Source organism: Ipomoea nil, unplaced genomic scaffold (assembly GCF_001879475.1).
Source record: "Ipomoea nil cultivar Tokyo-kokei standard unplaced genomic scaffold, Asagao_1.1 scaffold1043, whole genome shotgun sequence".
Classification (NCBI taxonomy): domain Eukaryota; kingdom Viridiplantae; phylum Streptophyta; class Magnoliopsida; order Solanales; family Convolvulaceae; genus Ipomoea; species Ipomoea nil.
In genome coordinates this window covers 4,212,668-4,240,000 of record NW_017617471.1, presented here as the reverse complement: position 1 = coordinate 4,240,000, position 27,333 = coordinate 4,212,668, and the positions used below count along the sequence as shown (strand labels likewise).

Here is a 27,333-nt window from a genome sequence, read left to right as displayed (position 1 = left end):
TTATTATTATTATTATTATTATTATTATTAAATTCTTATTATTATTACTATTATTTATTGTTGTTATTATTATTATTAAATTATTATTATTATTGTTGTTGTTATTGTAGAAATGTGCAAATGTTATATAGGATGAGTGTATTTAATAAAATCAGAAAATTAGAGAAATAAAAATTTGGAGGAATGAAAAAATGGAAAACTGAAAAAATGGAGAAGGAAAACTGGAAAAATGGAGAAAGAAAACTGGAGAAATGGAGAAATGAAAAACTGGAAATGGAAAAACAGATAAATGAAGTAAACGACCCCTATACATTTGTAAATTTTCTTTAATATTGTATAGGAGAAGAGGGAGTTCGAGTTGGAAGTTGAGAAACCACCAACTTTCTTTAATATAGTTTGGCCAAGTTTGGAACTAAAGATGGCCAAACCACCAATAATAATAATAATAATAATAATAATAATAATAATAATAATAATAATAATATGAATATGAATATTATAATAATAATAATAATAACAATAATAATAATAATTTAATGCTAATAATATAACAATAACAATAACAATAATAATAATGTAATAATAACAATAATAATTTTAAATAATAGTAATAATAATAAGAATTTAATAATAACTATAAATAATAGTAATAATAATACATTTGAAGAAGAGAATATGAAAGAAGGAAAATAATGGAATATGGAAACTTGGGACTAAAGATGGTCAAACCACCAAACTTGAGGGACCTTGGCTGGTATTAACCCTTTTTGTATAAGTCAAATGATAATATTATCCTCCATTTTGACGGCTGAGACGGGAGAAAGTAACGGAAGGACGCTAGAAGGTAACTTTTGACAACTCGGAGGATGACGGATGGTAATTACGGAAGTTAGGGACCATTGATGGCGATGCCACTAAACTCGAGGGACCATAGGTGGTATTTACTCTATACATAATTACAAAAATGTTAAATCAATTATACAAAAATCATTGTCAATTTACCAAATATAATATTATAATAATTAATTTCATCAAATTTCCTAACTTCAATTAAGCTACCACTACCACTATATAAATCAAGCATTTCAAGAAACATATTACCACTACCAATTTCATATATTTCATTGTATCTCACTGGTTCAGATACATATTCTCCATATAAAATAATCTACATATAATATAATGGCTTCTACTTTTGTTTTATTGAATAAAATAAACGCCTATAGTGCTGCGTGGGCAACAAAAGTACGATTGATTCGTCTCTACGAAGTAAAAAATAACTACAGAGCAACCTTAGAATCTGTGCTTGAAGATGTGGAGGTATATGTTGTTATTTACATTTGGTATTCTTTTGGCATAATAATATCTTAATTATGTAAAATCGAAAGCTAACCTTAAAAGACATATATTAATTCTTTAATTTTTTTTTATACTTTTCCATCAAACAGTATGAAAATAAACATATTGCCACATTTTTTGGAAAAAATTATTAAAATCTATATTTTTTTTGATGCACTATTACATTAAAAAAAAAAAAAAGACTATATGATCATTGGTGTATTTGTTTTTTTTTTTGTTTTTAATAATCATTCACAATTTGTAATTAATTAATATATCAGGGTACACATATACATAATTTAATAGTTTATAGTTTTTTTTTTGAATGCTAATAGTTTATAGTTTATTACTTTTAAATAATAAAAAGTAAATAATATATGTACTTTTATTCTATATGATTCAGATGCATTTTCCACATCACAACTTGGACAAGTTAACAGTGTTGAGGTAATTTCTTTTTGTAATTTAATAAACTATTTTATATTTATTCTTCTAACTTCATAAATATTAGTCAATAAAGAATTATGTACATTTTTTTGTTTTTTTTTAAAGGAATTATCTTTTGGGGGTGAGGTCACCACACCAGTAAAAGAACAACCCCAATAAGATGCTGAAATTGAAATAATTGAATTTGGATATTCCAATCACAGCGTTAAGCGTAGACTCGATGATTCATTTTTATTAAATGTGGGGAAGAAGGCCAAATCCATTGTGAAGTTAGAGAAATCTTGAAATTGCATAAGTTTTGAGTTTAATTGGTGGATTATTTATGAATTTTTTATGAGAAATTTTAAAGTTGTATTTTTTTTTTTTTGTTAAGTATTTGGAGATTTTTTGTTGATGTTCTTGAATAATGTTGAATAATGTTCTTGAACAATGTTTGGGTTTAGATTTGTATTTTATTCACAATGATTTATTCTAGGGAGAAGTGTCAAATAGACACATGTACTATTGTCAAGTGCTCAATTCTCACCATGAACTAAATTAAAGGCTAATTAACTACACTTACCTATTAAATTTGTTCAATTAGCTTTTTTTTTTTTTTTTAGGTAATTGACTTTTTGCAGGTTACCAAATCAATTATTAAAAAAATAATTTCAAAATAATTTTAGAATTATTATTAAAAAAAAAAAAAAGAATACAGCCACCGGCTATCCTCACCAGATAGTCGGTGGCTGCCATTTCAAAGACAGCCGTGGCTGTCTGACTGTCCTCGCCAGACAGTCACTGCCATTTCAAAGACAGCCGTGGCTGTCCGGCGAGGATAGCTGGACAGCCACGGCTGTCTTTGAAATGGCAGTCACCAGCTGTCCGGCGAGGACAACCGGTGGCTGTATTCTTTTATTATTATTATTTATTTATTTTTATTTTATTTTATTTTATTTATTTATTTTAATAATTAAATAGGTAACATGTTATTAACCAGTAAAAAAAGTTAATTGGACAAATTTAACTCGTAGATGGATCTATTTGACACTTAATTTAGTTCGTGGTGGAAATTGAGCACTCCGCAATAGTAGATGAGCCTATTTGACACTTGTGCCTTTATTCTATTGTTAAATGTTGCATTAAAGTTTTTTATTCTAATATATTATACTTTATTCTAAGATTTATTAATTATTATACATGGATAATTAGTTCAATTAGCAATCTTATTTTAAGCTATAAATCAATTAGCTATGTAGAACAAAGCTAACACTATCGAACATAATAAACAAAAGTATACAATATACCTATATCACATACAATATGATTGACTGGTTGCAGATTATAAGAATATATGAAATGAGGACAATTTTCTTGCGTATATAATTGTGCATGCATCCCTACACAATTAACATATGAAAATCAAGAAAACACATGATAAAATAAAAATGAAAACTATCTCCATGCACAAGATATTGACCAGTAGAGTTGTTAACAATTAATAACACAAAATAACAAAAATAAAAACACTTTGCAATTTGTAGTATTTATGTAACAATTAACTCATTTCATCAAAAGTGCAATTATAAATTTCTGCGAACAACACAATGTAAAATAAAATCAAATATTATTCATCCAAAATCAAAATATTATTCAAAATCATTCCAAATATGACCAATATTGAATATTTTATATGAACCAAATTGGTAAAATAATTATAAATTATTTAAATTTATCTTGATGTAAAATAAAATCAAATATTTATTGAAAATTATTCCAAATATGAGATAACTAAATTTATATCATTTTAAAAGCAAAATCATTCCAAATATGAGATAACCTTATCATTGCGGATTGGATCCAATTTATCAAATTTAATATTATAATAATTAATTAGCATTCAAAAAAATAAATTAATTTCATCACATTTCATAACTTCAATTATGCTAAATCATTTTAAAATTCTTAACGGAGTTGCAGTATTTATGTAACAATTAACTCATTTCATCAACAGTGCAATTATAAATTTCTGCGAACACCACGATGTAAAATAAAATCAAATATTATTCAAAATCATTTCAAATATGACCAATATTGAATATTCTATATGAACCAAATCGATAAAATAATTATAAATTATTTGAATTTATCTTGATGTAAAATAAAATCAAATATTTATTAAAAATCATTACAAATATGAGATAAATAAATTTATATCATTTTTAAAAGCAAAATCATTCCAAATATGAGATAACCTTATCATTGTAGATTGGATCCAATTTACCAAATTTAATATTATAATAATTAATTTCATCAAATTTCATAACTTCAATTATGCTAAATCATTTTAAAATTCATTACGGAATTGCAGTATTTATGTAACAATTAACTCATTTCATCAACAGTGCAATTAAAAATATCTGCGAACACCATGATGTAAAATAAAGTCAAATATTATTCAAAATCATTCCAAATATGACCAATATTGAATATTTTATATGAACCAAATCGATAAAATAATTATAAATTATTAGAATTTATCTTGATGTAAAATAAAATCAAATATTGTCTCCAACAACTCAAGTACAAATACTACATCAACAACCAACGTGGTATACCACGAAATCTTCAATAATTTGTAATTTTGTGACACTTATTTTTGTATATTGTATGTTAAAGTAATTTCATTATTGTTACTATTTTGCCTTTATATTTTTTTTTAAAGATCAACTTTGTAATTTGCAAATTTTAATATAGTAATCTTTTAAAATTTTCACACAATTAGAGTTTAGACAATATATTGAATAATATCCTTCTCGTGCATCGCATAGGTACTATACTAGTATAACTTTAGAACTCAATTGTACTTTTGATCAATCTAGATGACCTGAATAGAGATTATTTTTATTTTTTGCTCAATTGCACTATTTAATCATGGTTCAATAGTTATACCATGGATCCGGGTCCACCTTGTAAGGTGGATCCAAATACACAATTTACATATTTAATGTTCACAATTAAAAAAAAATGTTTACAATTTATCTTTTACAAAATTATAAACATTTAGTATATAAATTGTAAAATTGTGTATCTTAAACTCGACGTGTCCACCTTGTAAGGTGGACCCACAAGTCCACAAAATAATTTGCTATCTGGGTTTATTTATTATTTATTATTTTTTAATTAAAAAACAAGCCAATAAGCACAGAGAACAAATTAAGTATAAATAATGACAAAATATAATATAATACAAAAATATTAATTATTTAGGATTAACAACAACAAAAAGGAAAAGGGTCAAATAGACTCTTAAAATTTTAGCTTAAAAGTCAATTAGGTCCCTAAAGTTTTTAAGGATGTCATTACACCCATCAACAATTTATTTAGGTGATGCCATTACACCCATCAACAATTCATTTAGGTGCAATGAAGCCCAAAATCAGGTTAATGACCTGCTATCATTCATTAGGGTTCAACCCACCTTTCGACGAATTTTTTGACAAAAAAAAAAAAAATGACATTCTCCGTGACTGGCGATCGTTTGTTGGTCGTTGGTCACGTTTTTTTTTGCCAAAAATTTCGTCAGTCGGTCGTCGATCACTTTTTTTCTGCCGAAAATTTCGTCAAAAGGTGGCATGAACTCTAATGACCTGTGATAGCAGGTCGTTAACCTGATTTTGAACTTCAATGCACCTAAATAAATTGTTGATGAGTATAATGACACTTTTAAAAGTTTAAGAGCCTAATTGACTTTTAAGCTAAAATTTGATTGCTATTTGACTTTTTTTCCAAAACAAAAAGATTACTATATTAAGCAAGAGTCGAGATCGAGGAATGAGGATCGTGTATCTGAAAACGTGATCTTTGATCTTTGGCAGTTGATCTCTGCCTGTTCAGCAGCCGTCTCCTTCCCGGGTTGCTGTCAGGGGCACCTCAACCTCACTTCCCCCATCTTCCCTCACTTTCTCCTGTAGATTTTGTACTATACACTATACAGCCTTGTGATTTGTGAATAATTGATTTGATATAAAGCACCCACTTTGTACATACTTTCACAGTTTCATATACATAAATTGTAAAAAGTAGAGTGGGAAATTAGAAAAAAGATCAAATTTTGTGAATAGGGAAAGTTGGGAATTGAAGATTTGTTATGGGGGTTGTGTCTGATTGGGAAAGGAGTGGCGATGGGGGTGGATTTTCTGGTGGGTTGAGATGCCTTGTGAGGAGGAAGAAGGTTGATTCTGCCCATTCAAAGTCTTCATCCTCTGCTTCTGGGCATGGTGGAGATCACCAGTTGGCCAAAGCCTTGACTGTCCCTCATCTCATTGCCATAGGTAATTAAACACAGAGAAAAACAAAATTGATTTTCCAGTACTTTCTTATTTCTCTTTTTTTTTTTTTTTTTTTTTTCTCTCCAATTCCAAGGATTTTGATGTTGATTTTCCCCATCCAACCAAAATTTCATCTTTTCTGTGTTTTTATCTGTATCTAATTATTTTTTTAAATCTTGATTGGCTCCACTATCCTTCTCCCTGTGTGTGTGTAAATTCTTTCTGTTTGTTGTAGAGGATGGGTTCAGGTCTGTGATGAAGCTTCTTAAGGTTTCTTAATTATGATGAGAAAGAGTCTTTCCCTGTTAGGTAAATGGCCGTTAGCTGTTAGAGGGTATGACTAGTTGATAATATTAGCTGATTGTAGAAAGGTGTTTGATAAATTAGTAAATTAGTAGCTGATAGTTATTTGGTATAATTTCTTTCCTCAAAAACCTAATTAACAAAGGTTGTTTTGAGTAGCTTTTTGAATTTTAGCATTTTGGAGTTACAAAAAACTAATTAACCAAACACTTATATTGATTTTTTAACTACGTCATACAGCTAATAGTGGTCAAATAAGCCAAAATTGGCTGATAAGCTAAATATTTTACCAAACAAGGCCAATTGTCTTTTAAATGCTTAATTATGATGAGAAAGTGATAGTCTTTTAAATGCTTAGGCAGTTAATATTATTATTATAAAAATGTCTTATATAGATCCAGGAAGAGTTAATTCTGCACTTCATCAGTTAAAATGCGTGTTCTTAACCTGTAAAGATTACTACGACGAGTGATTGTGATATCTGCGATTAATGCTTAATTGGCTTGTGGTTATTGTTTAGGTGTTGGTTCAACTATAGGTGCAGGGGTTTATATTCTAGTTGGGACAGTTGCGAGAGAGCATTCTGGCCCAGCCCTCGCCTTTTCATTTTTAATAGCGGGGATAGCAGCTGCTCTTTCCGCCCTCTGCTATGCCGAGCTTTCCAGTCGTTGTCCCTCGGCTGGGAGTGCATATCATTATTCTTACATATGCGTCGGAGAAGGGTAAACGCCATAGACTCCCTCAAGAAAATGACCTTTTTGTTCGAAGATCGGTTCCATATTTGCTCAAATAATCTTATAACTGCCTCCAAGTTTGCTTCTTTTGAAGTAACATTTTATTATTATTAAGATAACATGAAGGTTTCAATATTTGCATTCTCTTTTTAAAACAATCTATCGATTTCCTCTCAGAGTTGCTTGGTTAATTGGGTGGGGGCTGATATTGGAATACACAATTGGAGGTTCTGCAGTGGCACGGGGCATATCTCCAAACCTGGTGATGTGAATACTCTTTAGCGGTTACAAAGCTTTTCTTTAGTAGATTTCTTTAAACAAAAGCAATACTTTAGTCGTTCTTCTCATGTAAATGATCATGTTATTCAATGTTAAGAGTCCCACATTGATAAAAATAAGAGAAAACATATGGGTTTATAAGGCCAGGACTCCATGAGTTAGACTAGCTAATTGGTTGGATTCAATCTTTTTAGTGTAGTTTGGCCTATGTGCATTATAGCCTAGTTGAGTAACCCTAGCCCAATTTTAGTTTTTTTTTTTTTTTTTGAATGCAGCCCAATTTTAGTTTATAACATTCATATTTCATATATTATTTCTAGTAGTATTGCTTTTGTTTAATTTTCTTTTTTCTTCTTTTGGTAGGCCTTGCTCTTTGGAGGACAAGACAGTCTCCCGGTCTTTTTAGCTCGTCACACCATCCCCGGGCTTAACATTGTAGTGGATCCATGTGCAGCATTATTAGTTTGTATTGTAACGGGGCTTTTGTGTGTGGGAATCAAGGAGGTATTCATTTAGCGAATAACTCGACTAATCATTTGTCCCGATCTAGTTTTCGTCCGAATCAACTCATCCATACATACATACACAAGTATTTCTCGATTGGCACTTTGTGTTCTTAATTTGGTTGATTTAACAATTTAATACGTGCAGAGTACAATGGTACAAGGATTTGTCACGACGGCTAATATATGTGCCATGATTTTTATTATTGTTGCCGGTGGATATCTGGGATTTAAATCTGGCTGGCCCGGCTATGAGCTTCCTGTCGGGTAAATGCAGTCCCTTCCCGTATTATTGTTTTATACTTTGATTTCTAGAGTAGTTTCCTTAGCGTTTATTTGATTGGCAGGTATTTCCCGTTTGGGGTTGATGGAATGCTTGCCGGGGCTTCGACTGTCTTCTTTGCATACATTGGCTTCGACTCGGTTGCTAGCACAGCCGAGGAGGTATTTCGCTATATCTTCGGTCATTAATATTTAAGTTCTCGTTATTTTTGTTACTAATATCCGTTTTGTCACAGGTGAAGAATCCTCAACGTGACTTGCCAATGGGGATTGGTTTCGCGTTGTCGATATGTTGCACATTGTATATGTTAGTCTCGGCTGTTATTGTCGGTCTGGTCCCGTACTATGCTATGGACCCCGATACGCCAATCTCCTCTGCTTTTGCAAGCCATGGAATCAAGTGGGCAGCGTAAGTAAAAGCGTTTTTTGCCTGTGTTTTGTTTCTTCTAAGCCTCGTTTTTTTTTTTTTTTTTTTTTTTTTTTAAGCCCCGCTTTTCATATGTGACGTTTGATGTTTCTCTGGCAGCTATGTTGTAACTGTTGGAGCCTGTACTGCTCTTTGCTCTACATTGATGGGTTCTCTCTTACCTCAGGTATTCGAGATGCACCTATAATTGGCGTTCTTGGGTATTAAGGGAAAATTGCACTTTTTGTCCCTAAGTTATAAGGTAATTGTAAGATTCGTTCCTACTTGTTGGTTGTGCTCACTTCTCAACTTCTTGTCCTTAAGCTATAACTGACGTTGTGAATTTCGTCCCTAATGTTTTGTTAGAAAAAGGACGAAATTTGCAATATCTGTTACAGTTTAGGGACGAGAAGTGAGCACGATCAGCAGGTAGGAACGAATCCTACAGTTACCCTGTAACTTAGGGACGAAAAGTGCGATTTTCCCTTAAATTAAACATATTGAGTTTATACTTTCATATGCTTGAAAATTTGAACTTTTCTTGCAAATATAGCCTCTATCGTTGCAGTCTGACAGGCGACAACAGATAAACAGTTTTTGTTTTCCGTGTTTCTCAGCCACGAATTCTTATGGCAATGGCTCGGGATGGGTTGCTGCCGTCGTTCTTTTGCGATGTTAACAAACGTACTCAAGTTCCTATCAAGAGCACCGTAGTGACCGGTTTATTTTCTGGTACCTTGGCATTCGTCATGGATGTTGACCAGTTGTCGGGAATGGTAAGTATACCGTTAAGATCACCACAAAATTCATTGATATATTCTCCCGTTCTAGATCTTAGACTTACTAAATTCGATTTGCAGGTAAGTGTCGGTACGCTTCTTGCGTTCACAATGGTTTCAATTTCAGTCCTCGTTCTCCGGTATGTTCCACCAGATGAGGTTCCCCTTCCGTCATCTTTCCGGGAGGCAATAGATTCGGTATGCTTGCACTATAGTAGCGGTACTAATGGTGCGGATAACGATGAGGAGAGTACCAAAACAGCTACTATTAACGAGGGCCTTCCGCTGCTATCAAAGGCGCCTTTTGGGCATCCTCTTCTAGAGAAAGCAGCTGCGCAAATTAGCCGTAAGTTCTTAGATTCTCGGTGGTTGACATTTCTATGATTCGTACTTCAATTTTGGACTCGTTATGAGATATTTACTTTGCTGGAGTTGTTGCAGTTTTAGTAAATGAAAGGCGGAAAATTGCTGGATGGACCATAATGTTTACGTGTCTCGGGGTGCTTGTACTTACTTCCGCCGCTTCGACTGTTGGCCTGCCAAAGTGCGTTTCCACATTTGCCCTCCCCCATATACCGTTCCTATCTATTCTTCTGTGTGCTTTCTCTTTTCTATACGAATTTTTCGTACTTCTACAGTCTAACTCGTGGCATATTTCTTGATTATTAAATTTATGATCAGTTCGGTGAGGTTCACGCTTTCTGGAATCGGTGGTTTCCTAGTGCTCTCGGGTCTGGTCGTGCTTACAACCATAGACCAAGACGTTGCCAGGCACAGCTTTGGACATTCTGGAGGTACGTGATTTCTTAGTTCTCCTCTACTTCTGCTTGTAGTTCCTGATCGAATCAATGTTTTTTCTCCGAAATTATAGTCACTTTCTCGATCTGCAAAATGAATCAATGTTCTTTCTCCAGGTTTTGTTTGTCCGTTTGTTCCCCTTCTGCCAATCGCCTCCATTCTCATCAACGTGTACTTGTTGATAAATCTCGGGTGAGTAGGCTATGCCAATTTCTAAGCTACTTCCATCTAGAGCCGTCAAAACCGGCTTAGCCTGTCCCGCCTGGGCCGCCAAATGGAAGTTCCATGGGCTCGATCTTCTAGCGATCCAAATGTTTTTGCTAACGTTGGCCTCTTACTTTCATTTGCAGCGCCGCGACTTGGGCCCGCGTATCCATATGGTTGTTAATAGGCGTAATCGTGTATGTTTTCTATGGCCGAAACCACAGCACACTGCAGCACGCAGTTTATGTACCTGCAGCTCATGTTGACGAGATATATCAGAGCTCAGCACACACCTTAGCGTAGTTCCTCGTCCCCGTTGGCCAAGTGAAAATAGGCGTTTTCACTTGTGAGCGCCAAACTAGCGAGAACAATGGCTTCCGGCCATGGGAGGAGCTCGTCGCTTTTGTTGTAAGAAAGGTTGTAATATATATATGTTATTGTAGTTTACAGTGGAGGGCTCCGCCGGGGGATGGGGTGTATCTGCTGCCGGTGAGGTTCATTGCAAATGATGGAAAATGTAAATATATATGGTGTAAAATGATAGTTTAGTTTGATGTATTGATTTTATTAAAGGATTATTGCCTAAAGATTTAAGTTTGTTTGTTTTGCTCTATTTTATATACCAATTGTAAAATGTCTCTATAATATATTTTGATTTATATGAAAGCTTGTAGTCGTTACATGATGATACGTTTTAGGTGAAACTTGCGTTGTGAAAAGTTTATTTTTAATACATTTAATGTTTGTTTTTTTGAAATTTATTTTTAATGTACTGAATGAATGAAGGTTCATTTTTAAGTAGTACTTTATATATATATTTAAGATGAATTTTTACTATATAAAAAATGAACATTCTATATACTAAAAATGAACATTTATCTGTTGTTCATAGTAAAATTTACCAGTTATAACTGATCATTTGCGTTTACTCAATATATACTCTCAAATAGTAATATTCCCTTTTCATTTTAAAAAAAAATGGAGTATGAATTATTGGAGTATTAAAAGTCAATTGGAAAATAAAAATCAATTTAAGTTTCTAAAGAAAAATACATATTGATGTTCAATTCGGAACAGAAATGTATGCATTTCTCATCTGTTATCCCTACAGAATCTTCAACTTGAAGGTGCTCCAGCAAACACGTATCGCTTTGTTAATCCGCACAATTCAACCAAAATTCCCTCCTTTACCATCTTCGCTTCTCTCTCTGCCAAACCAGAATCGAATGCCGAAATTCTCTGCAACTTTCATGGCAAAACGCGGTGTAACAAGAGCTGCAGATTTCATCATCACTCTACTTAGCTTCATCGTTTTCTTGGTTCTCGATTTCCTCGACGCTCTTCTCTGCGTGCTGTACCGCTTCATGGACGCCTTCTTGGAAGGAACGACCTCATGCTACTGCTCATCATCGCCGCCGGCTGGAGAGAAAAGCGACGAGCTTTCGGAGACCCTTCGCCGGAGGAAAAATGTTTTCCGGCGGGGAATTCTGGGTGCTTTTGGTTTTACTCATCATTTCGCCGCCGGAATCAAGAATGCAAGGGGTGGCGGTGGAAGAGGGAAGAACAGGTGGTCTGACTGTGGGTGTGAGTCTTGTGTTTCTTGGATGAAGAAGGGCAATGATTTAAGGCTTCATTTTGTTGTCAGAGAACCATCTAAAGGAGATATAGATGGCAAGGAGGGAGCAGAAAACGTAATATTCTTACATGGTTTTATAGCTTCTTCCTCGTTTTGGACTCAAACTGTTTTTCCCAATCTATCTGAAGATTCAAGGCAAAAGTATAGATTGTTTGCAGTAGACTTACTGGGATTTGGGAAAAGCCCAAAACCAATGGATTGTTTATACACCATAAGAGACCATATAGAAATGATTGAAAGAACAGTGATAATCCCATTTCAGCTCAAATCTTTTCACCTGGTTGCTCACTCCATGGGATGTGTGGTGGCAGTGGCATTAGCAGCAAACTACTCAAAGTCTGTCAAATCGATCACCTTGATAGCACCCGTAAGCACACAGAAATGCATTCGTTAGGATCAAACGCTTACCATTATGCTGTTGAACATATAGCAATTAATGTGCAATCCAACTATTAGCTTAGGTTTTTAGTTGATGTGGAGCACATGTCCTTCAATTTGGTATCAGAGTCAGCACATGCTAAAAACTATGGCTAGTAGTAATGGTGCAACTTTATTTCCTTATACTTACGTAACAGTCTTTTTTTTGCATTATCGATCAGCCTTATTTCCCGTGTTCTGGAGAGGATAATGCTAGTGTGACAGCCCTAGAGAAGCTTGCAGCGAGACGAGTATGGCCACCGTTGTTGTTTGGCTCGGCCTTCATGTCATGGTATGAGCATCTGGGCAGATGTGTGTGTTTCCTTTTCTGCAGAAACCACAGAGCCTGGGAAAGGATTCTCAAACTAATCACCAGAAGGTGAGATCATTCTTCTTTTTCTTTATATCTGGTGGTGGACTTAGCCTTTAGGTCTCCGCCTAAGAATTTCTCTCGGCACCTGCCAGTCTTAACTGCAGAGTTTACTCTGGTTAGATCAATCTTCTAACTTAGATCCATTGCTCGTTTCAAACTTCAGGGATCTGCATTTCTTGGTGGCTGATATGACGCGACACACTCACCATTCTGCCTGGCACAGCATGCACAATGTGATCTGTGGTGGAGCAAAGGTGATGGATGAGTACTTGGAAACACTGAGAATTTGTGGGGTGAAAATGAAAGTGATTCAAGGGTCAAAGGACCAAGTAGTTCCATTGGAATGTAGCAGTAACATGAAGATGAAAGTTGGAGATAATGCAGAAGTGAAAGTTATAGCCAATGCGGATCACAGTTCTGTAGTTGTAGGCAGAGAAGAGGAATTCACTAGAGATTTAGAGCAATTTTGGGCATCCATTACTACTTCAGATAATGTGGCATGATTTAAAACTTTTCTTTTTTTTCCAAATTCTTTTTGAAATATTTCCCCACCCTCCAATTCAGAAGAAATTCTTTGTAAATGCATTGATTGTTGTAATCTCAATAAAATTTTCAGGGCTTTTGATAAGCTAGTGGACTATAAGTCACTCAATGGGCTGGTGGAGGGAGGTGATTAGAGCTGTCAAAACGGGCCCAACCCGACGTTTAACCCACTTTTTAGGTGGGTTGGGCCACACACTTTTTGGCCCGTCCCGAATTAGGCCCGACCCGTATAACCCGACAGTTATACGGGCCAACCCATGAGTTACACGGGTTGGCCCGTTTAACCTACATTATTTTATTTTTATATATTTAAATATATTTTTAATTTAATTGATTTAAGTTTTAAATACTTGTTTGCAACAAGACTTAAACCCATGACCTCCTATTCTTATACGTACTTTATTATTTACTAATAACCAACTAGTCTAATACCACTCATTGCTCATATGTTGTATGATTATATATGCATATAAATTACTTTCAAACATTATATGTTTTCATAATCCATACGGTATGTTTTATAATTATATATTTATATAATTTATGAATCATGATCATGTAATTGATTTATTGATTAACATTTAATAAACTATCATGATATAAATTATATATAACATAACGGATAAATAATTATAAATTTAATTATATATATATATATATATATATATTTATTTATTTATTTATTTATTTATTTATTTAAATTAATCATATTATGTTTACAAGCTTATTTATATGATTAATTATAACTTTATGTAAATATTAATATAATTATATAGTTACATAAAATTTATTTATTGTATATATTTTATAAACTTTATAAGTTAATGTGTGTATATGTGATTATGTGTACTATATATCACAACTTGATTATAATTTATGTGTGTGCATTGTTCATATATATACTTATTTACGTTTATACATGCAATTTACTTCAAAAGTACATGTTGTTCAATTGGAATAAAGCTTAATTATTATATGAGAGGTCTAAGGTTCAACTCTTGTCTTATACACAAATTTTACAACATTAATAAAATAATAATATATAAAAATAAACGGGCTGGCGGGTTGGCCCGTTTAGCCCGCCAGCCCGTTGTGTACGGGTTGGGCCATGATTCCCAACCTGTATTGGAAAACGGGCTGGGTCGGGTTTGGCCCGTTTCTCAGCAGTCCGTGACGGGCCAGTCCATATGGGCCGGGCTGGCCCGTTTTGACACCTCTAGAGGTGATGTCATGACTAGGAGTGAGATTGAGGCGGGGTGTGGGTTAGCCACATCAGCCCGGGGGAGGAGGGTTGCTGGGCAAGGCTAGGGGTGACGCACCGAGTCATGTCGTTAGCCAACCATAGCCTAGCGATCTGCGATCTTAACAGTGTCCCCTAACATCTTTCGACAATTAGTAAAATAAAGTTTATGTCGTTACCCATGAAGTTAGCTTTGGCATTTTTTATTAAAGATGCAAGTGGTGCGTACGTTGCAGCTCGCCATGGTCCTTTAAATTGTTTAGATGAAGCTCATATGGCGGAAGCAATGGCAGTCAAGGAAGCTTTGTCGTGGGCTAAGGAGTTGAATTTTATGAAGGTGAAGATGTTTTCTGATTGTCAGACGGTCTGCAATCTTTTCAAGGGTTCTTTGCCGGACTATACATATACAGGTTGTATTCTCAAAGAGTGCCGGGAGATTCAACGAGACTTTGAATCAATGTCTCTTCAGTTCATTTCTAGATCAGTGAACACAGTTGCTCATACTTTGGTTAGGGCTGCTCGTTCTTACTCTGGTCCCCTTAGTTATTTTCATTCTATTCCTCAATGTATTGAACATTTAATTTAATGAAGTATGGTTCCTTTGGTTTTCAAAAAAAAAAAAAAAAAAAGTTTATGAACTTATAAGTTACTTAGATAATTAAGCTTTGTTCGGGAGCAATTGAATTCCAAAGGTCACCTTAGGTATTCTAAAGTTCACATCATTTGGGAAGAAATATACAACATATCGAATAATATTAACGTTAGATACCTTTATTATTCCAAATAAGATTCTTTCACCTCCAAGTGTGCAAAATAACCTTGGGACATTTTTACTCATACAATCTTTTGTCACTTTCAAAATATCATATTACTAAATTTGTAATTATTCACTGTTCATTTTTCATCTATGCAATTTTTCATCCTCTTATAAAAATGGTCCCACTTTCACATAAACTAAAAAATTATTTTCTTTTAACAATAACTATCTAATTATTCCTTTCAAAAAAATCTAATTATTATTATTAGTACAGAATTGCAAAAAAAAAAAAAAAAAAAAAGAAGGTAATTTTGTTTATTAAAAAATCAAGTTCTACATGTGAATGCAATTACAGCACTATAAATAACCTTAGAGCATTCACATTTGTGAATTTTACTTAATTTTTTAGAACGATTTTTTTTTTTGAGTTAATACCCAAAATCGTCCTCGACTATAGTGGTTTTTCTCAATTTTGTCCTAAACGACTTTGGTGACCTAATATCGTCCCAGACTTTTGTGTTTCGCTCAATTTAGTCCCAGACTTTTGTGTTTTTGCTCAATTTAGTCCTTCATTTGTTATTCTGTCCATTTGGTGTTAAATAAATAGACAATTCCGTAATTTTAATATTGGCATCTCTTTACTCATAGACATGTGAACTGCGAAATCTTTTTTTTTTTTACTAATTACTCCAAGAATTACTCCTAAAACTGCGAATATAAAATTTGATTTGCAGGTCCGGGAGTAATTCTGGGTGTAATTCATACAAGAAAGAGGAATTTCGCACTTCACAAGTTGAAAGTAAAGAGAGATCAATATTGACATTACTGAATTGTCCCTTTATTTAACACCAATTTGACGGAATAACAAATGGAGGACTAAATTGAGCGAAACACAAAAGTCTGGGACGATATTAGGTCACCAAAATCGTTTAGGATGAAATTGAGAAAAATCACTATAGTCAAGGACGATTTTGGGTATTAACTTATTTTTTTTTTTTTTAGAGATGTGTAAATGAGTTTTTAGATTCATTGCCATTTTCCACGCTAGATTCACGCGTCAGGCGCCATGCACACTTCCTTTTTTTTTTTAGTAATCAGATTTTTTTTTCCTTTTCTTTTTCTCTTCTTTTTTCTTTCCCTCTTCTTGACCTAGTTATCACATTAAAAACAACAAAAAAAAATTAAACAAGTGTGAATGCTCTTAAGGAGGCTTTCAAAACAGATTTGGCAGGCTTTTGTTGACTTTGTTTATTTTAATAATTTTAAATAAATAATATTATGTTACTCTGTATATTATTATACTTTAAGAGTGAATTGAAATTGTAGAGCTATAAAAAAAAATATCATTGAATTACAAATAGAATGATGTGACACTATATCTACTTTTGAAAGTAATAGAGCACGGTAGCAATTGTTTTATTGTAGACTAAAACTTACCTTATAACGTAAAACATTATAAAAAAACAAACAATGTAACGTTATTTCAAGGTAGCATGGTTAACAACCAGTTGCATATTTTCATTACATATTGATAGGTACCCAATATTTGAATCCGGTTGAACCGCCTAGTCCCGATTAGACCACTTAAACCCCTCTATAACCACCCAAATTAATCCCATCATAAACCCCTTTAATATCCTATTAAGCTACCCATTGTTACCTACTAAAACCACCAATTTATTACCCAATTAGACCCGTTATAACTTCCAACTTATTACCTCATTAATCACCCTATTTACTACTCATAAAACCCATTAAACCCCATCATCAAACCCACCCAACGTCTATAATCTGTAGCTATAAAAAGGAAAGGATAAAGAGCAAAGGGGGGACACACTATTCTTCCCCACATGGGAGGACTCCATTATTCTTTCCTCTCAAACACTCTTCCATACTAGAAGATAGATTATTCACTCTTTCATGCGGAAGGTTCTTCCACCCATACATGAAGAAGACTTCATTTTCCACCACAAGGAAAGCTCCATTCTAGTTCATCATTTACAACCAAAATTATTTACACAAACACATGTACAAATCATATACCCTATACAAATACATGTACGAACCCCAACAAAAATAGTGAAATCTTTAGGCTTGGCACCGCCCGAAAAGACCCGTGATTTTCCTTTCGATTTTCATGTCAAAATCATTGTGTCTAATTTTTTTTTACTGTTTATCTTTTCTATCTAATTCTTTTCCGGTGAATCCACCAACTACCGATTGTGTTGGACCCCCGTGGGCTACCCACAAATCCTAAAACCATGTAGTATAATCTTTATGTATATTAATTTTTATTTTTTATGAATATATAGAAGAAACATTATGAATTTACTACATAATGAACAAAAATATATATAATGTACATGTAATTTAATATTTATGTGCATTAAAATTTATATTTATAATTAGATATAATAAATATTATGACCGTACAAGACTAATGTTATTAAATATAATGCACAAATTGACGTAGGTAACGATTTAATTTAAAATTAAAAAAATAACACTATTTTAAATGTAAAGTTGACCTGCTACCTTGATTTATAGGATAAACAAAGCCCTATAATTTTTTGCAGCACATTTCGGACCGAATCTAATTGATTTGAAAAAATTAATGTTGTTTTATGGACTAGAATTGAATTGTTGGCAGCCGTACAACGCCAAAAATCGAAAACAAAACTAGGGGCCGCTGCTGGGTGGAGTGGTGAAGTGTGAGGTTTGGGTAGGTGAGACTTGAGAGCGGCTGATCCCTCGCATAGTCTATACCCTGCCCTTGTCTTACCTACCGTCTTGACCAACCACATCGTATCTATTAATCTCAACTCCCGCATCGATTTCTTCATTGTTTCTTTTTAAACGTAGCATCAACTCTTCTCTTTGCTTCATTCTATACTGCCGGGTAGGATTTCAATCGCTCTCTTTGTTTCTTTGTTTTGATAATCAATCATAGTAATTGCCGTCGCCTTGCTTGTATGTATGTGTTCATTCAGCTATAGATATGCGTATTATTTGTCTATTTTGTTCTTGCATTAGTGCCCATTGATGATTCTTGGTTTGTTGTTCCGTTTTTCTGTGTAAAGATCCGGTTTTTACAGAATGGATCTTCTGGAGAACCCTGAAGCTCAGCTTTACATAGGGATCGCGGTTGCTCTTGCTGCAGTGGCTGCGGCTGCGTACTTGTACTCTTCCAAGAAGCCCAGAGGTGGATTGATCTAAGATTTTAAGTATTTAACCATGGTTTCTAGTTAGTTATAGCCAAATATTGAGTAATGTCTATCATTCATTGCCCACAAAAGGCGAAATTCCCTCACCCTCAGGCCCCCACACCCTAGCCCAACAGTATAGTGGTGGGTAAATTAAATTGGGGTGACTTCCATTAGATGGGAGTACCAGTGGTGACTTAGCGGCCCATTAGTAGGGAGTGCCAGTGGTGACTTAGCGGCTTATTATGTGGGAGTACCCGTGCCTGGTGCCCACAAGGAGCCTACCATATTTGGTGTAATTCTCACATTGTGACTGCTCGGGCTCGATCCTGTGTCCTTGCCCACAATCTACTGCCCAAGAACCAACTGAGTTGCCCGTTCGGGCTAATGTCTATCATTCATTGATCCATTCATAAAACTTGCAAAATTAGTTATAAGCTTTCATTTAGGCTAGAAGAATCAAAAGGAAGCAAAATATGAGTTCTTGATTTTGATATTTGATTGTCTATTAAGGGCTTATAAGCAGTCCATTTTGTGCTGGACTGCTGGTAATTGGAGGTAGTTAGGTTGACATAAGCTGTTGATGCATAGTAACTGTCCATCTTGGTAGTCTTATTTTGACTGAATTGTGGGGTGATGTGTGATTAATAGTGTGCTTGGATCCCGAGAATTTCAAGGAATTCAAGCTTGTGAAGCGCCGAGAACTGAGTCATAATGTGGCAAAGTTTACATTTGAACTTCCGACTCCTACTTCAGTATTGGGCCTTCCCATTGGGCAGCACATAAGTTGCAGGTTTGGTGGCTAATGTGATGCGTTAAACGTATTTGAAGTGATGCTTTGAAGAAATCGGTTTTCTATGTCACTGCGAAATTATAATGCTTTTTTTGTTGTAAACCAGGGGAAAAGATGCTCAAGGTGAAGAGGTTATTAAGCCTTATACTCCATGTACTTTGGACTCCGATGTTGGGTACTTTGAGCTAGTAATAAAGGTAATTCTTGTTTACTTTTAGATGATTTCGTTAACCGTACTTGTAGTGGCATTGTGTTAGTAACATTCAGGTTTTTTTTTTTAAATTTTTAATTGGTTGTTTCACATTTTGTCTTCCGTGAATAATAACTAGATGTATCCACAAGGAAGGATGTCTCATCATTTCAGAGAGATGCGTGTGGGTGATTACTTGGCTGTGAAGGGACCCAAGGTAATGCTTTACCCCCTTTGTATTTAAGATTCTTGAAAGGGTGGAAATTTTCGGAATATTTATATCAGAATCTTGTGATTCAGGGTCGTTTTAGGTACCATCCCGGTCAAGTAAGGGCGTTTGGTATGCTTGCAGGAGGATCTGGCATTACCCCTATGTTTCAGGTGTGTACAATGACGTATGCAATGTAGAGAAACGGGAATTACCACGTTCTATCATTGACGTGTTACTACTTTTTGTTTCTGTTTAGGTTGCGAGAGCTATTCTCGAAAATCCCAGTGACACAACCAAGGTTCACCTGATTTACGCTAATGTTACATATGAAGATATTCTTTTGAAGGTATTTGTGCTATTTGTCTGTTTCTTTGTGCCGGTTGGTTCTATTGTGTAATTCGAAATTCATAGTATTATTTGAGCATGACCATATGTCTTGTTGTGATTTATGTTACATTGTCTCTCTCGGCTGCGTTTTATGTAATGGTGTTGGCCCGATAAATTCTGTGTATTTGATCCATTTGTCGGGTTTCAGGAAGAGTTGGATGGCCTTGCTTCTAAGTATCCCGACAGTTTCAAAATTTACTACGTTCTGAACCAGGTCAGTATAATTCCTCGCATGGCATATCGTTTTTATTTTGTTCTCTTATATTCACGCCTCCTTTGTCTTATCCTGGATTTATACGTTCCTTTTAGCCCGTCTTACGGGATTTAAACTTGTTTGGCTTGAAAAACACCTCTACATATGATTGAAAAACGCTAAACGGGTTGTTCAATGCTTCTACTAAAACCATTTTGTTTTAAAAACAAAAAAAGAAAAACTAAACGGTTGTTCAATGCTTATGAAGCCTCCCGAGGTGTGGAATGGCGGCGTTGGTTTTGTATCCAAGGAAATGATCGAGGCCCATTGCCCTGCACCAGCGCCCGATGTTAGGGTATGGTTCACTTTCCGTATTTTTCTTCATGGATTAACATCGATTCATTGCACTATTCTTTTGGCAAAAGAGAGACTTTCTCGGGATAGAAGTTCGTATCGCTGATCTGATCTCGTGTCTCGTCTGCAGATACTGAGGTGTGGACCGCCGCCAATGAACAAGGCCATGGCTGGTCACCTCGACGCCATTGGCTACAGCGCGGAGATGCAATTCCAGTTTTAGGGTTTCGAATTAACTCTGAGATTCTTCGATTCAGACATCATAGTTTCCTTTGATTAGTTACAGGGAATAACTGTTGATCATTTCACTGTATACTGTTTGGATCATTTATCATTAACAGAATTTTCTGGTGATTTTCAATAACATGTTTCCCTGAGTTTAGATGCTCTGCAATCTGCATTCAGTTTCCTTCTCTAATTCTCTAAGTGCTATTAACCTAAATTCCTGTTCCGTTTAGCCTGGTCAATCAATCTAAAATAAATCGAAATGTTTTTTGTTAGTTGTCGCAGTGTGTAAGGTTTGAATTTTACCTATGACCAAAAAAGTGATGTATGGATTTGGTCATTATTTGAGGGGCAAATTATTCCACACAATGTTATATGAATCATAACAAAAAGTACATTTTAATATATTAAATGTACATTATTAGTGTCTTGAGTGTACATTATACAATACAATGTACACTCAGTACACAAATAATGTACTGAATGTATATTATTTTACAATATACAAAATATAATTCACACAATTTGTGTGGATCATGGTCTACACAATAATGATTGTATTTGAGGCCTATCGGCCCAATTGAGAAACATTTGAACACAAAAGTGATGAGGTTCATCAATTTAGGATTCAAACTTTTTATCCTAAAATTTTTCACCTAAAACATCTTTCGCACGGACAATATTTCTCGTGCAGTCACTTTTAAGTACGCATAAATGTATTACAAAGTGTTCAAAAATGCATATTAAGTGGTGTGTTTTGTGATGCATTGATGCATTTCCAAACACTGTGTGATGCATTTATACATATCTGCTAATAAATCCGCACAGATATCAAGAAAAGCACTATCCATATTTGAATATATATATATATATATATATATATATATATATATATATATATATATATATATATATTACAATTGAAGTTGTCATACATGGAGCTGATTTTGAGGTTGCCAATGATTATTTAATTTGCATGGCAGATTGTGAGGCAACAACATTTGAACTGATAGTCTGACACCTCAACGGCTGCATTGAACTTCATAAACAAATTATTTCAATTTCTTATTAAATGGTAATTTTGTCTGGTTACGGTTTGATTTTTACCTATATCTTTTCACTATTATACCATTAATTAAAGTTGGTTGCAGTGAACTTAGCTTATAAATGCATAATTTTGTTCGGTACAATTACTTAATCATTTAATTCATTCATGTTCTACAATTATTTAACATTAATTTGCATTAATATTGATAGGGATTATTCTCGACCTTATCGTCCGTCTATATATGCTCGGTATCGGATCGTTTTATCGAGTAGAGCCATCTCCGAACATGACCGACCTCAGAGCGTGTCGGCCCGACCCCGTTCGTAGGACCGAGTAAAGACTCGGTCAGCAGCAATGCTGACTTTTATTACCCCGCCCGACTATATGGGACCGGTCACCCGACCTGCACTACTTAGATATTCCTTCAGCCGAACCCACTAACAGTAGAACCAAAGAAGTCAGGAATCTCGAGGCACATGGAGGGATCAGCCGAGCTTACAACCTTCACATGTGCATGCATTTCACGTATCGGTGTATCACACATGCCGAGAGACCGACATGTGTTTCCTCGCATCTCCTATATATATGCCACATTAAATGCTTGGAGGAGAGCTTTTCGACACCTTCTGATATTTAGTTCGGAACCTTCTGACCCAGAGTGTCACTTAACCCGAACTTAAGAATTCAAACTAACATTCAGACTAGGAAATGATCTTTATATGATCCGGCCTTTGTACTCTACATATTCGTAGGAATCACCGTATTTATAGTAAATCAAATATTGTTAACCGTTTGAAATATCCTTGTGGACAAAAGGATCCTTCGCCACATACTTGTACTTGTCTCTTACATTGTTAGTTACAACGTGAAAGTGAAATGTTTGTTGGTAGTTATTGTCTCCGATGATAAGTTAGCTTCCACCATAGCTTTCCAGAACAGAGCTACGAGCGCGCTTCTTCCTAGAGGCTTCCTATTCCCCCGCGCATTAAACAATTCCATTATTTTCTTCACATTTTTTCTGTTTTCCTTTCACTTTCTGCGCAGAGCTCACAAGAAAGAAAAGATAAACTAATTCATATATATAAAAGACAGAAAGACGAATCTGAAGAAGACTGAACCATCCAAAGTCTTGCTTGTAACCATCTTCTCCGCCTCTCTTTTATGCGGTCTGAATAAAAAGTTCTGGGCTGTATCTAATCTGGGTGTTCATTTTCTTGGCTTTTTTTGCTACACAATTATAGGTCAATACACCTTTTTCCTCCATTGTTGTTGCCCATTCCTGTTCTTATTCCATTTGTCTGCCTTGCAGTTTTTGAAAGCCCATGATTTGTTTGTTAAAATGCTCCAAAAATAGGAGATTGATGATTTACATTACATGGCTTTTAGGATGAGCAAAAGGGGGTTGGAGAAATTGGAAGCTTTTAGAGAGGATATTTGAGGTTGTTTCTTGCTGGTTAAGGATTGAGAATGGCAGAGAGGAATGTGCATTCAATGGGGATTTTTGGTAAAAAGTCATTGCTTTGTCTGTTCATCATCACATCCATTTTGTTCATGGGATCTTGGTTTTTTGTGTTGCATTCTGCTTACAGGCCTAATCTTGTTGACCTTAGTTTTTCCCCCAACTCCAAACTTCTAGCTATAGCAGAACAAACCCTAACAGAGAATATTGAGGAAGGAATAGGAGCAGACAAGCATAGTTGTAGTAAAACCCTCAAGGTGTTTATGTATGATTTACCCCCACAGTTTCACTTTGGGCTATTGGGTTGGAAGCCTGAGGGAAACAGTGTTTGGCCTGATATAAGAGCCAAGGTGCCATCCTATCCTGGAGGGTTGAATGTGCAGCACAGTGTGGAGTACTGGCTCACACTGGATCTTCTGGCTTCAGAACTTGCTGGTGATCTGAGTGGTCGAAGCGCGGTGAGGGTGCGCAATTCAAGCGAGGCAGATGTGGTTTTCGTTCCTTTCTTTTCCTCGATCTGCATGAACCGGTTCTCCAGGCTGAAACGGCTCCAGAAGGTTGATGCAAACGTGTTGCTTCAGGAAAAACTGGTGACTTTCTTGACGGCTCAAGAGGAATGGAAGAGGTCAATGGGGAAAGACCATATCATTCTTGCCCACCATCCTAATAGCCTGTTGGATGCCAGGAACAAACTGTGGCCTGCAATGTTTATTCTGTCGGATTTCGGGAGGTACCCTCCCTCCATAGCTAATGTCGAGAAAGATGTGATTGCGCCTTACAAGCACATTGTTGGGAGCTATGTCAATGACACTTCTGAGTTCGATAGCCGCCCTATTTTGCTGTTCTTTCAAGGAGCCATATATAGAAAAGATGTGAGTTATCGGGATTCCTTTGTGTTTCAGTTGCTGCAAATTGTTTTCTGTTTTGTTGCTTTCGGTTCATGATTAACCATTGTGTTTATGATAAGGTATAGTTGATGTTCACCTCACTGCATTGCTCATTAGATAATTGATATTCACCTTACTGCATTTCTTGTAAGTCATTCTACTGCTGCAGTCCTTCATTGGCTAATGTTTGGTAGCATTACCCTCCAATAACCCTTGCCCATAATGCCATATTGGACTTTGACAAATTCCATTTTTGAAGAACCATTCCTCATTCCTAGTCCGAGTCGTCAAAACAAGATTAGCCCGGCAAGTAGTTTATCCTGCCCCGCAAAAAAGACAAAAAGGAAATGGCGGGCTCTAAGTTTATAGTCTACCAAATTGTTTTAATATTATCAAGGTGGGAAAATATCTTCCCGTCTCTGTTCCCCAAATTTTATTCCCATTGTTGAATTCAGGTGAAATTAACGTTCTTATTCAACACTTGTTACTTCATTCACGAGGCTTGAACTTGAAATCTTAGACGGCATATACTGTTGTCTAATCCTATTCTCTTATCCTCAGGGTGGATTTGTTAGGCAAGAGTTATTCTACATGCTAAAAAACGAGAAAGATGTGCACTTTGCATTTGGGAACATTCAAAAGGAAGGCATAAAGCAGGCAACCCAAGGGATGCACACCTCCAAATTCTGCCTAAACATTGCAGGTGACACTCCATCATCAAACCGCCTGTTTGATGCCATTGCCAGCCACTGTGTTCCAGTCATCATCAGTGACGAAATAGAGCTTCCATACGAAGATGTTCTTGACTACTCAGACTTCTGTGTATTTGTTCGCACCTCGGACGCCCTCAAGGAAAACTTCCTCTTAAACATGATCAGAGGCATTGGGAAAGAAGAGTGGACTAGAATGTGGAGTAGGATAAAAGAGGTAGAACCCTTGTTCGAGTATCGGTACCCTTCACGGGGGAATGATGCTGTCCAAATGGTCTGGCAGGCTATTGCTCGCAAGGTTCCTGCTGTTAAGTTGAAAATACACAGGAACTGGAGATATTATCGAACGCCTGTTTCATTGGATCATTCTGCTTCTCCTCGTCTGCCAAGCAACTTTTGGTGAAGTCAATAGGTTCTTTTTTTCAAGGTTTTTGCTCCAATTTACAGTTGTTCCGAGACCAGAATTCTTGTGGTGTATATAATTGATTCAGAGCATTAAGCTCTGCAAGAAGCTATATAGATAAACACACAGATCAGAAGGGAGAAGACAGTGAATTTTCTAGTTGCTGTCACTCAATCAGATTGTTTAACTAACTAAAGAACAAAGAGTCGAAAGAAATCCAGAAATTTGGGCATCTGCATCATTGATGGCAAAAATTGTACCAAATACATTCACAGTTTAGATCTGCACGCCTCGGGCATTCTCAACTTCATCCAAAGGTTGAGACAAGGAAATTTTTGTAAATGCTCATAAACTTGGCTACAAATGCTGCAAGATCAACCAGGAATAAGTAATTAAAGCATCAAAATTGGAAAATCTAGGCAATGCTTAGCAAGAATCCTAAGAAAATATTTGATAGGGCACTGGGTAACAATTAAAATACAGTAGTAAATACCATCATCCTTGTAATAAGATATGCAGTGAATAGATATACTTAAGACGAGTCAAAGACAATGTGGCTAGAGAAAGATATAAAAAGGAGAAAAGGGACAGTTCAAAGCTTCTTTTTATCCAAGCAATTTAAACCAAGTATAACAAAAAAAACATGTATAAAGTATTGGAAATGTGGATGATGTACCTTCAAGGAGAAATATCACCTTCTGTCCTAAGTGCATCCTGTGTTCCTGAAAGATTGGAACTATTATTTTTAAAAAGGGATGGCCATATGACTATCAAGACAACCCCAAGAGAGAAATAACTGAAAACTTAATTACTTCTTGATATAACATTTCAAATGAACAAGAGCCAAAAGCAAACCAACTTCACATAGATTTTTTTTGGGGGGTGTGTGTGTTTGTGTGAGAGAGAGAGGGGGGTGGGGGTGGGGGGTGAAACCACTAGTGTATAATGATTAGAATGGAGAATGTCACCTGATCACTTTTCTCAATTGGTTTGTGGAACTCCTACTTGGACTTCAATAGTAAGTGTTCATGGAAGTAATCATTTTAATTTATAATTTAGGCAAACATGAGGAAATTGGAATGCACCATTACTAGACTCCAAGAAGTAGTACTGTTCCGTGCACAACAGATTGAGACAGATCTAAATATAGAACAGTATGGTGCAGAAGACAGACCAACAGATCCCATTGGTTGGAACAGTAACTTACATAATATGCAGCCCAATGGCAGACCTCATGCTTCAACTCAGAATTCCACTTTCTTCAGGAGCTCAAAAAGAAGCCTCTGAAATCAAAAGCACATCCTCTATTGAACTGACATTCTATTTTCATTACATGGAAAGGAAAAGAGGCAGAAGGGCACGGTTGAGAATCACCTTTAAAATAATGCCAGGAGGAATACAGTTAGAAAGTAGTTCATAGAGCTTTCCTCGAACCTGAAACAACCTGTGATAAAGAACCTAACATTAGAAAAGAGGAAAGTAACTGGATGTCTGGATGCAGGATAAGTTAGTAAAGTTTAAAAGTATAAAATGAATTCTATTTATGAAGCAAGTAGAGCATTCCACACAAGTTGACACTGACATGACTTCATGAAAGTTTCAAAAGGAAAAACTAGGTAGTAATATCTGATTTTCTTTCAGTCATTTTTTTTTTCCTGTACTTGAACATTTATGTTTTAACTCAGCAATCAGCATCTTTAATATGGAGTAAATTTTTTATAAGTTTTTACATCTTTAATCTTATACAACACTGTTTTTTCCATTTAAAGTAACTCATATTCAGAAAAGTTGTATCAAACACTGAAAGATAGACTACCAAGTTGGAATTTGACCCCCTATATAAATGAAGGACCAAACACAACTTGAGGAAACAGAAGGCACATCTTGACAGTAATATCATAAGAGAAGGGTTAAAAGTATT

At 35.3% G+C, this 27,333-nt stretch overlaps 5 protein-coding genes across 7 annotated transcripts in view; 4 read left to right on the top strand and 1 right to left on the bottom strand.

Annotated features, from left to right (window-relative positions):
• Positions 1-5,605: 5,605 nt before the first annotated feature.
• LOC109181516 (cationic amino acid transporter 2, vacuolar-like) lies at positions 5,606-11,065 on the top strand. The gene is made up of 14 exons (XM_019331324.1): positions 5,606-6,098; positions 6,919-7,120; positions 7,310-7,394; positions 7,775-7,915; positions 8,063-8,181; positions 8,262-8,358; positions 8,433-8,605; positions 8,723-8,789; positions 9,220-9,378; positions 9,463-9,727; positions 9,823-9,925; positions 10,063-10,175; positions 10,296-10,371; positions 10,530-11,065. The coding sequence occupies exons 1-14, from the start codon at positions 5,915-5,917 to the stop codon at positions 10,684-10,686; spliced, it is 1,941 nt and encodes a 646-aa protein (XP_019186869.1). The 5' UTR covers positions 5,606-5,914; the 3' UTR covers positions 10,687-11,065.
• Positions 11,066-11,476: 411 nt separating this feature from the next.
• Positions 11,477-13,439, top strand: LOC109181519 (probable lysophospholipase BODYGUARD 4). The gene is made up of 3 exons (XM_019331326.1): positions 11,477-12,386; positions 12,619-12,815; positions 12,973-13,439. The coding sequence occupies exons 1-3, from the start codon at positions 11,610-11,612 to the stop codon at positions 13,310-13,312; spliced, it is 1,314 nt and encodes a 437-aa protein (XP_019186871.1). The 5' UTR covers positions 11,477-11,609; the 3' UTR covers positions 13,313-13,439.
• A 4,547-nt stretch (positions 13,440-17,986) lies between these two features.
• LOC109181522 (NADH--cytochrome b5 reductase 1-like) lies at positions 17,987-21,074 on the top strand. Of its 2 annotated transcripts, none has more exons than XM_019331331.1 (10): positions 17,987-18,248; positions 18,445-18,551; positions 19,204-19,345; positions 19,452-19,542; positions 19,675-19,752; positions 19,836-19,916; positions 20,003-20,092; positions 20,282-20,347; positions 20,595-20,681; positions 20,811-21,074. In XM_019331331.1, the coding sequence occupies exons 2-10, from the start codon at positions 18,446-18,448 to the stop codon at positions 20,901-20,903; spliced, it is 834 nt and encodes a 277-aa protein (XP_019186876.1). In that variant the 5' UTR covers positions 17,987-18,248; position 18,445; the 3' UTR covers positions 20,904-21,074. The 2 variants fall into 2 exon arrangements, with proteins under 2 accessions (XP_019186876.1, XP_019186875.1); XM_019331330.1 differs by having other exon boundaries at positions 18,430-18,551.
• A 1,715-nt stretch (positions 21,075-22,789) lies between these two features.
• Positions 22,790-25,429, top strand: LOC109181517 (probable arabinosyltransferase ARAD1). Its single transcript, XM_019331325.1, has 2 exons — positions 22,790-24,284; positions 24,861-25,429. Exons 1-2 carry the CDS (start codon positions 23,421-23,423, stop codon positions 25,410-25,412), a joined length of 1,416 nt encoding a protein of 471 aa, XP_019186870.1. The 5' UTR covers positions 22,790-23,420; the 3' UTR covers positions 25,413-25,429.
• A 55-nt stretch (positions 25,430-25,484) lies between these two features.
• The window catches only part of LOC109181521 (replication factor C subunit 3), a 52,158-nt gene continuing 50,309 nt past the window's right edge, over positions 25,485-27,333 (bottom strand). The window contains exons 8-11 of one of the 2 annotated variants that reach the window (XR_002054212.1): positions 26,787-26,856; positions 26,620-26,695; positions 26,089-26,134; positions 25,485-25,778 (exon numbers count right to left, since the gene is read on the bottom strand). Coding sequence is in view for 1 of the 2 variants with exons in the window: in XM_019331329.1 (XP_019186874.1) it covers positions 25,720-25,778 (59 nt within the window). In the remaining variant the exon portion in view is untranslated. The remainder of the gene's footprint in view (positions 25,779-26,088; positions 26,135-26,619; positions 26,696-26,786; positions 26,857-27,333) is intronic. The other variant, XM_019331329.1, reaches the window with a different exon arrangement.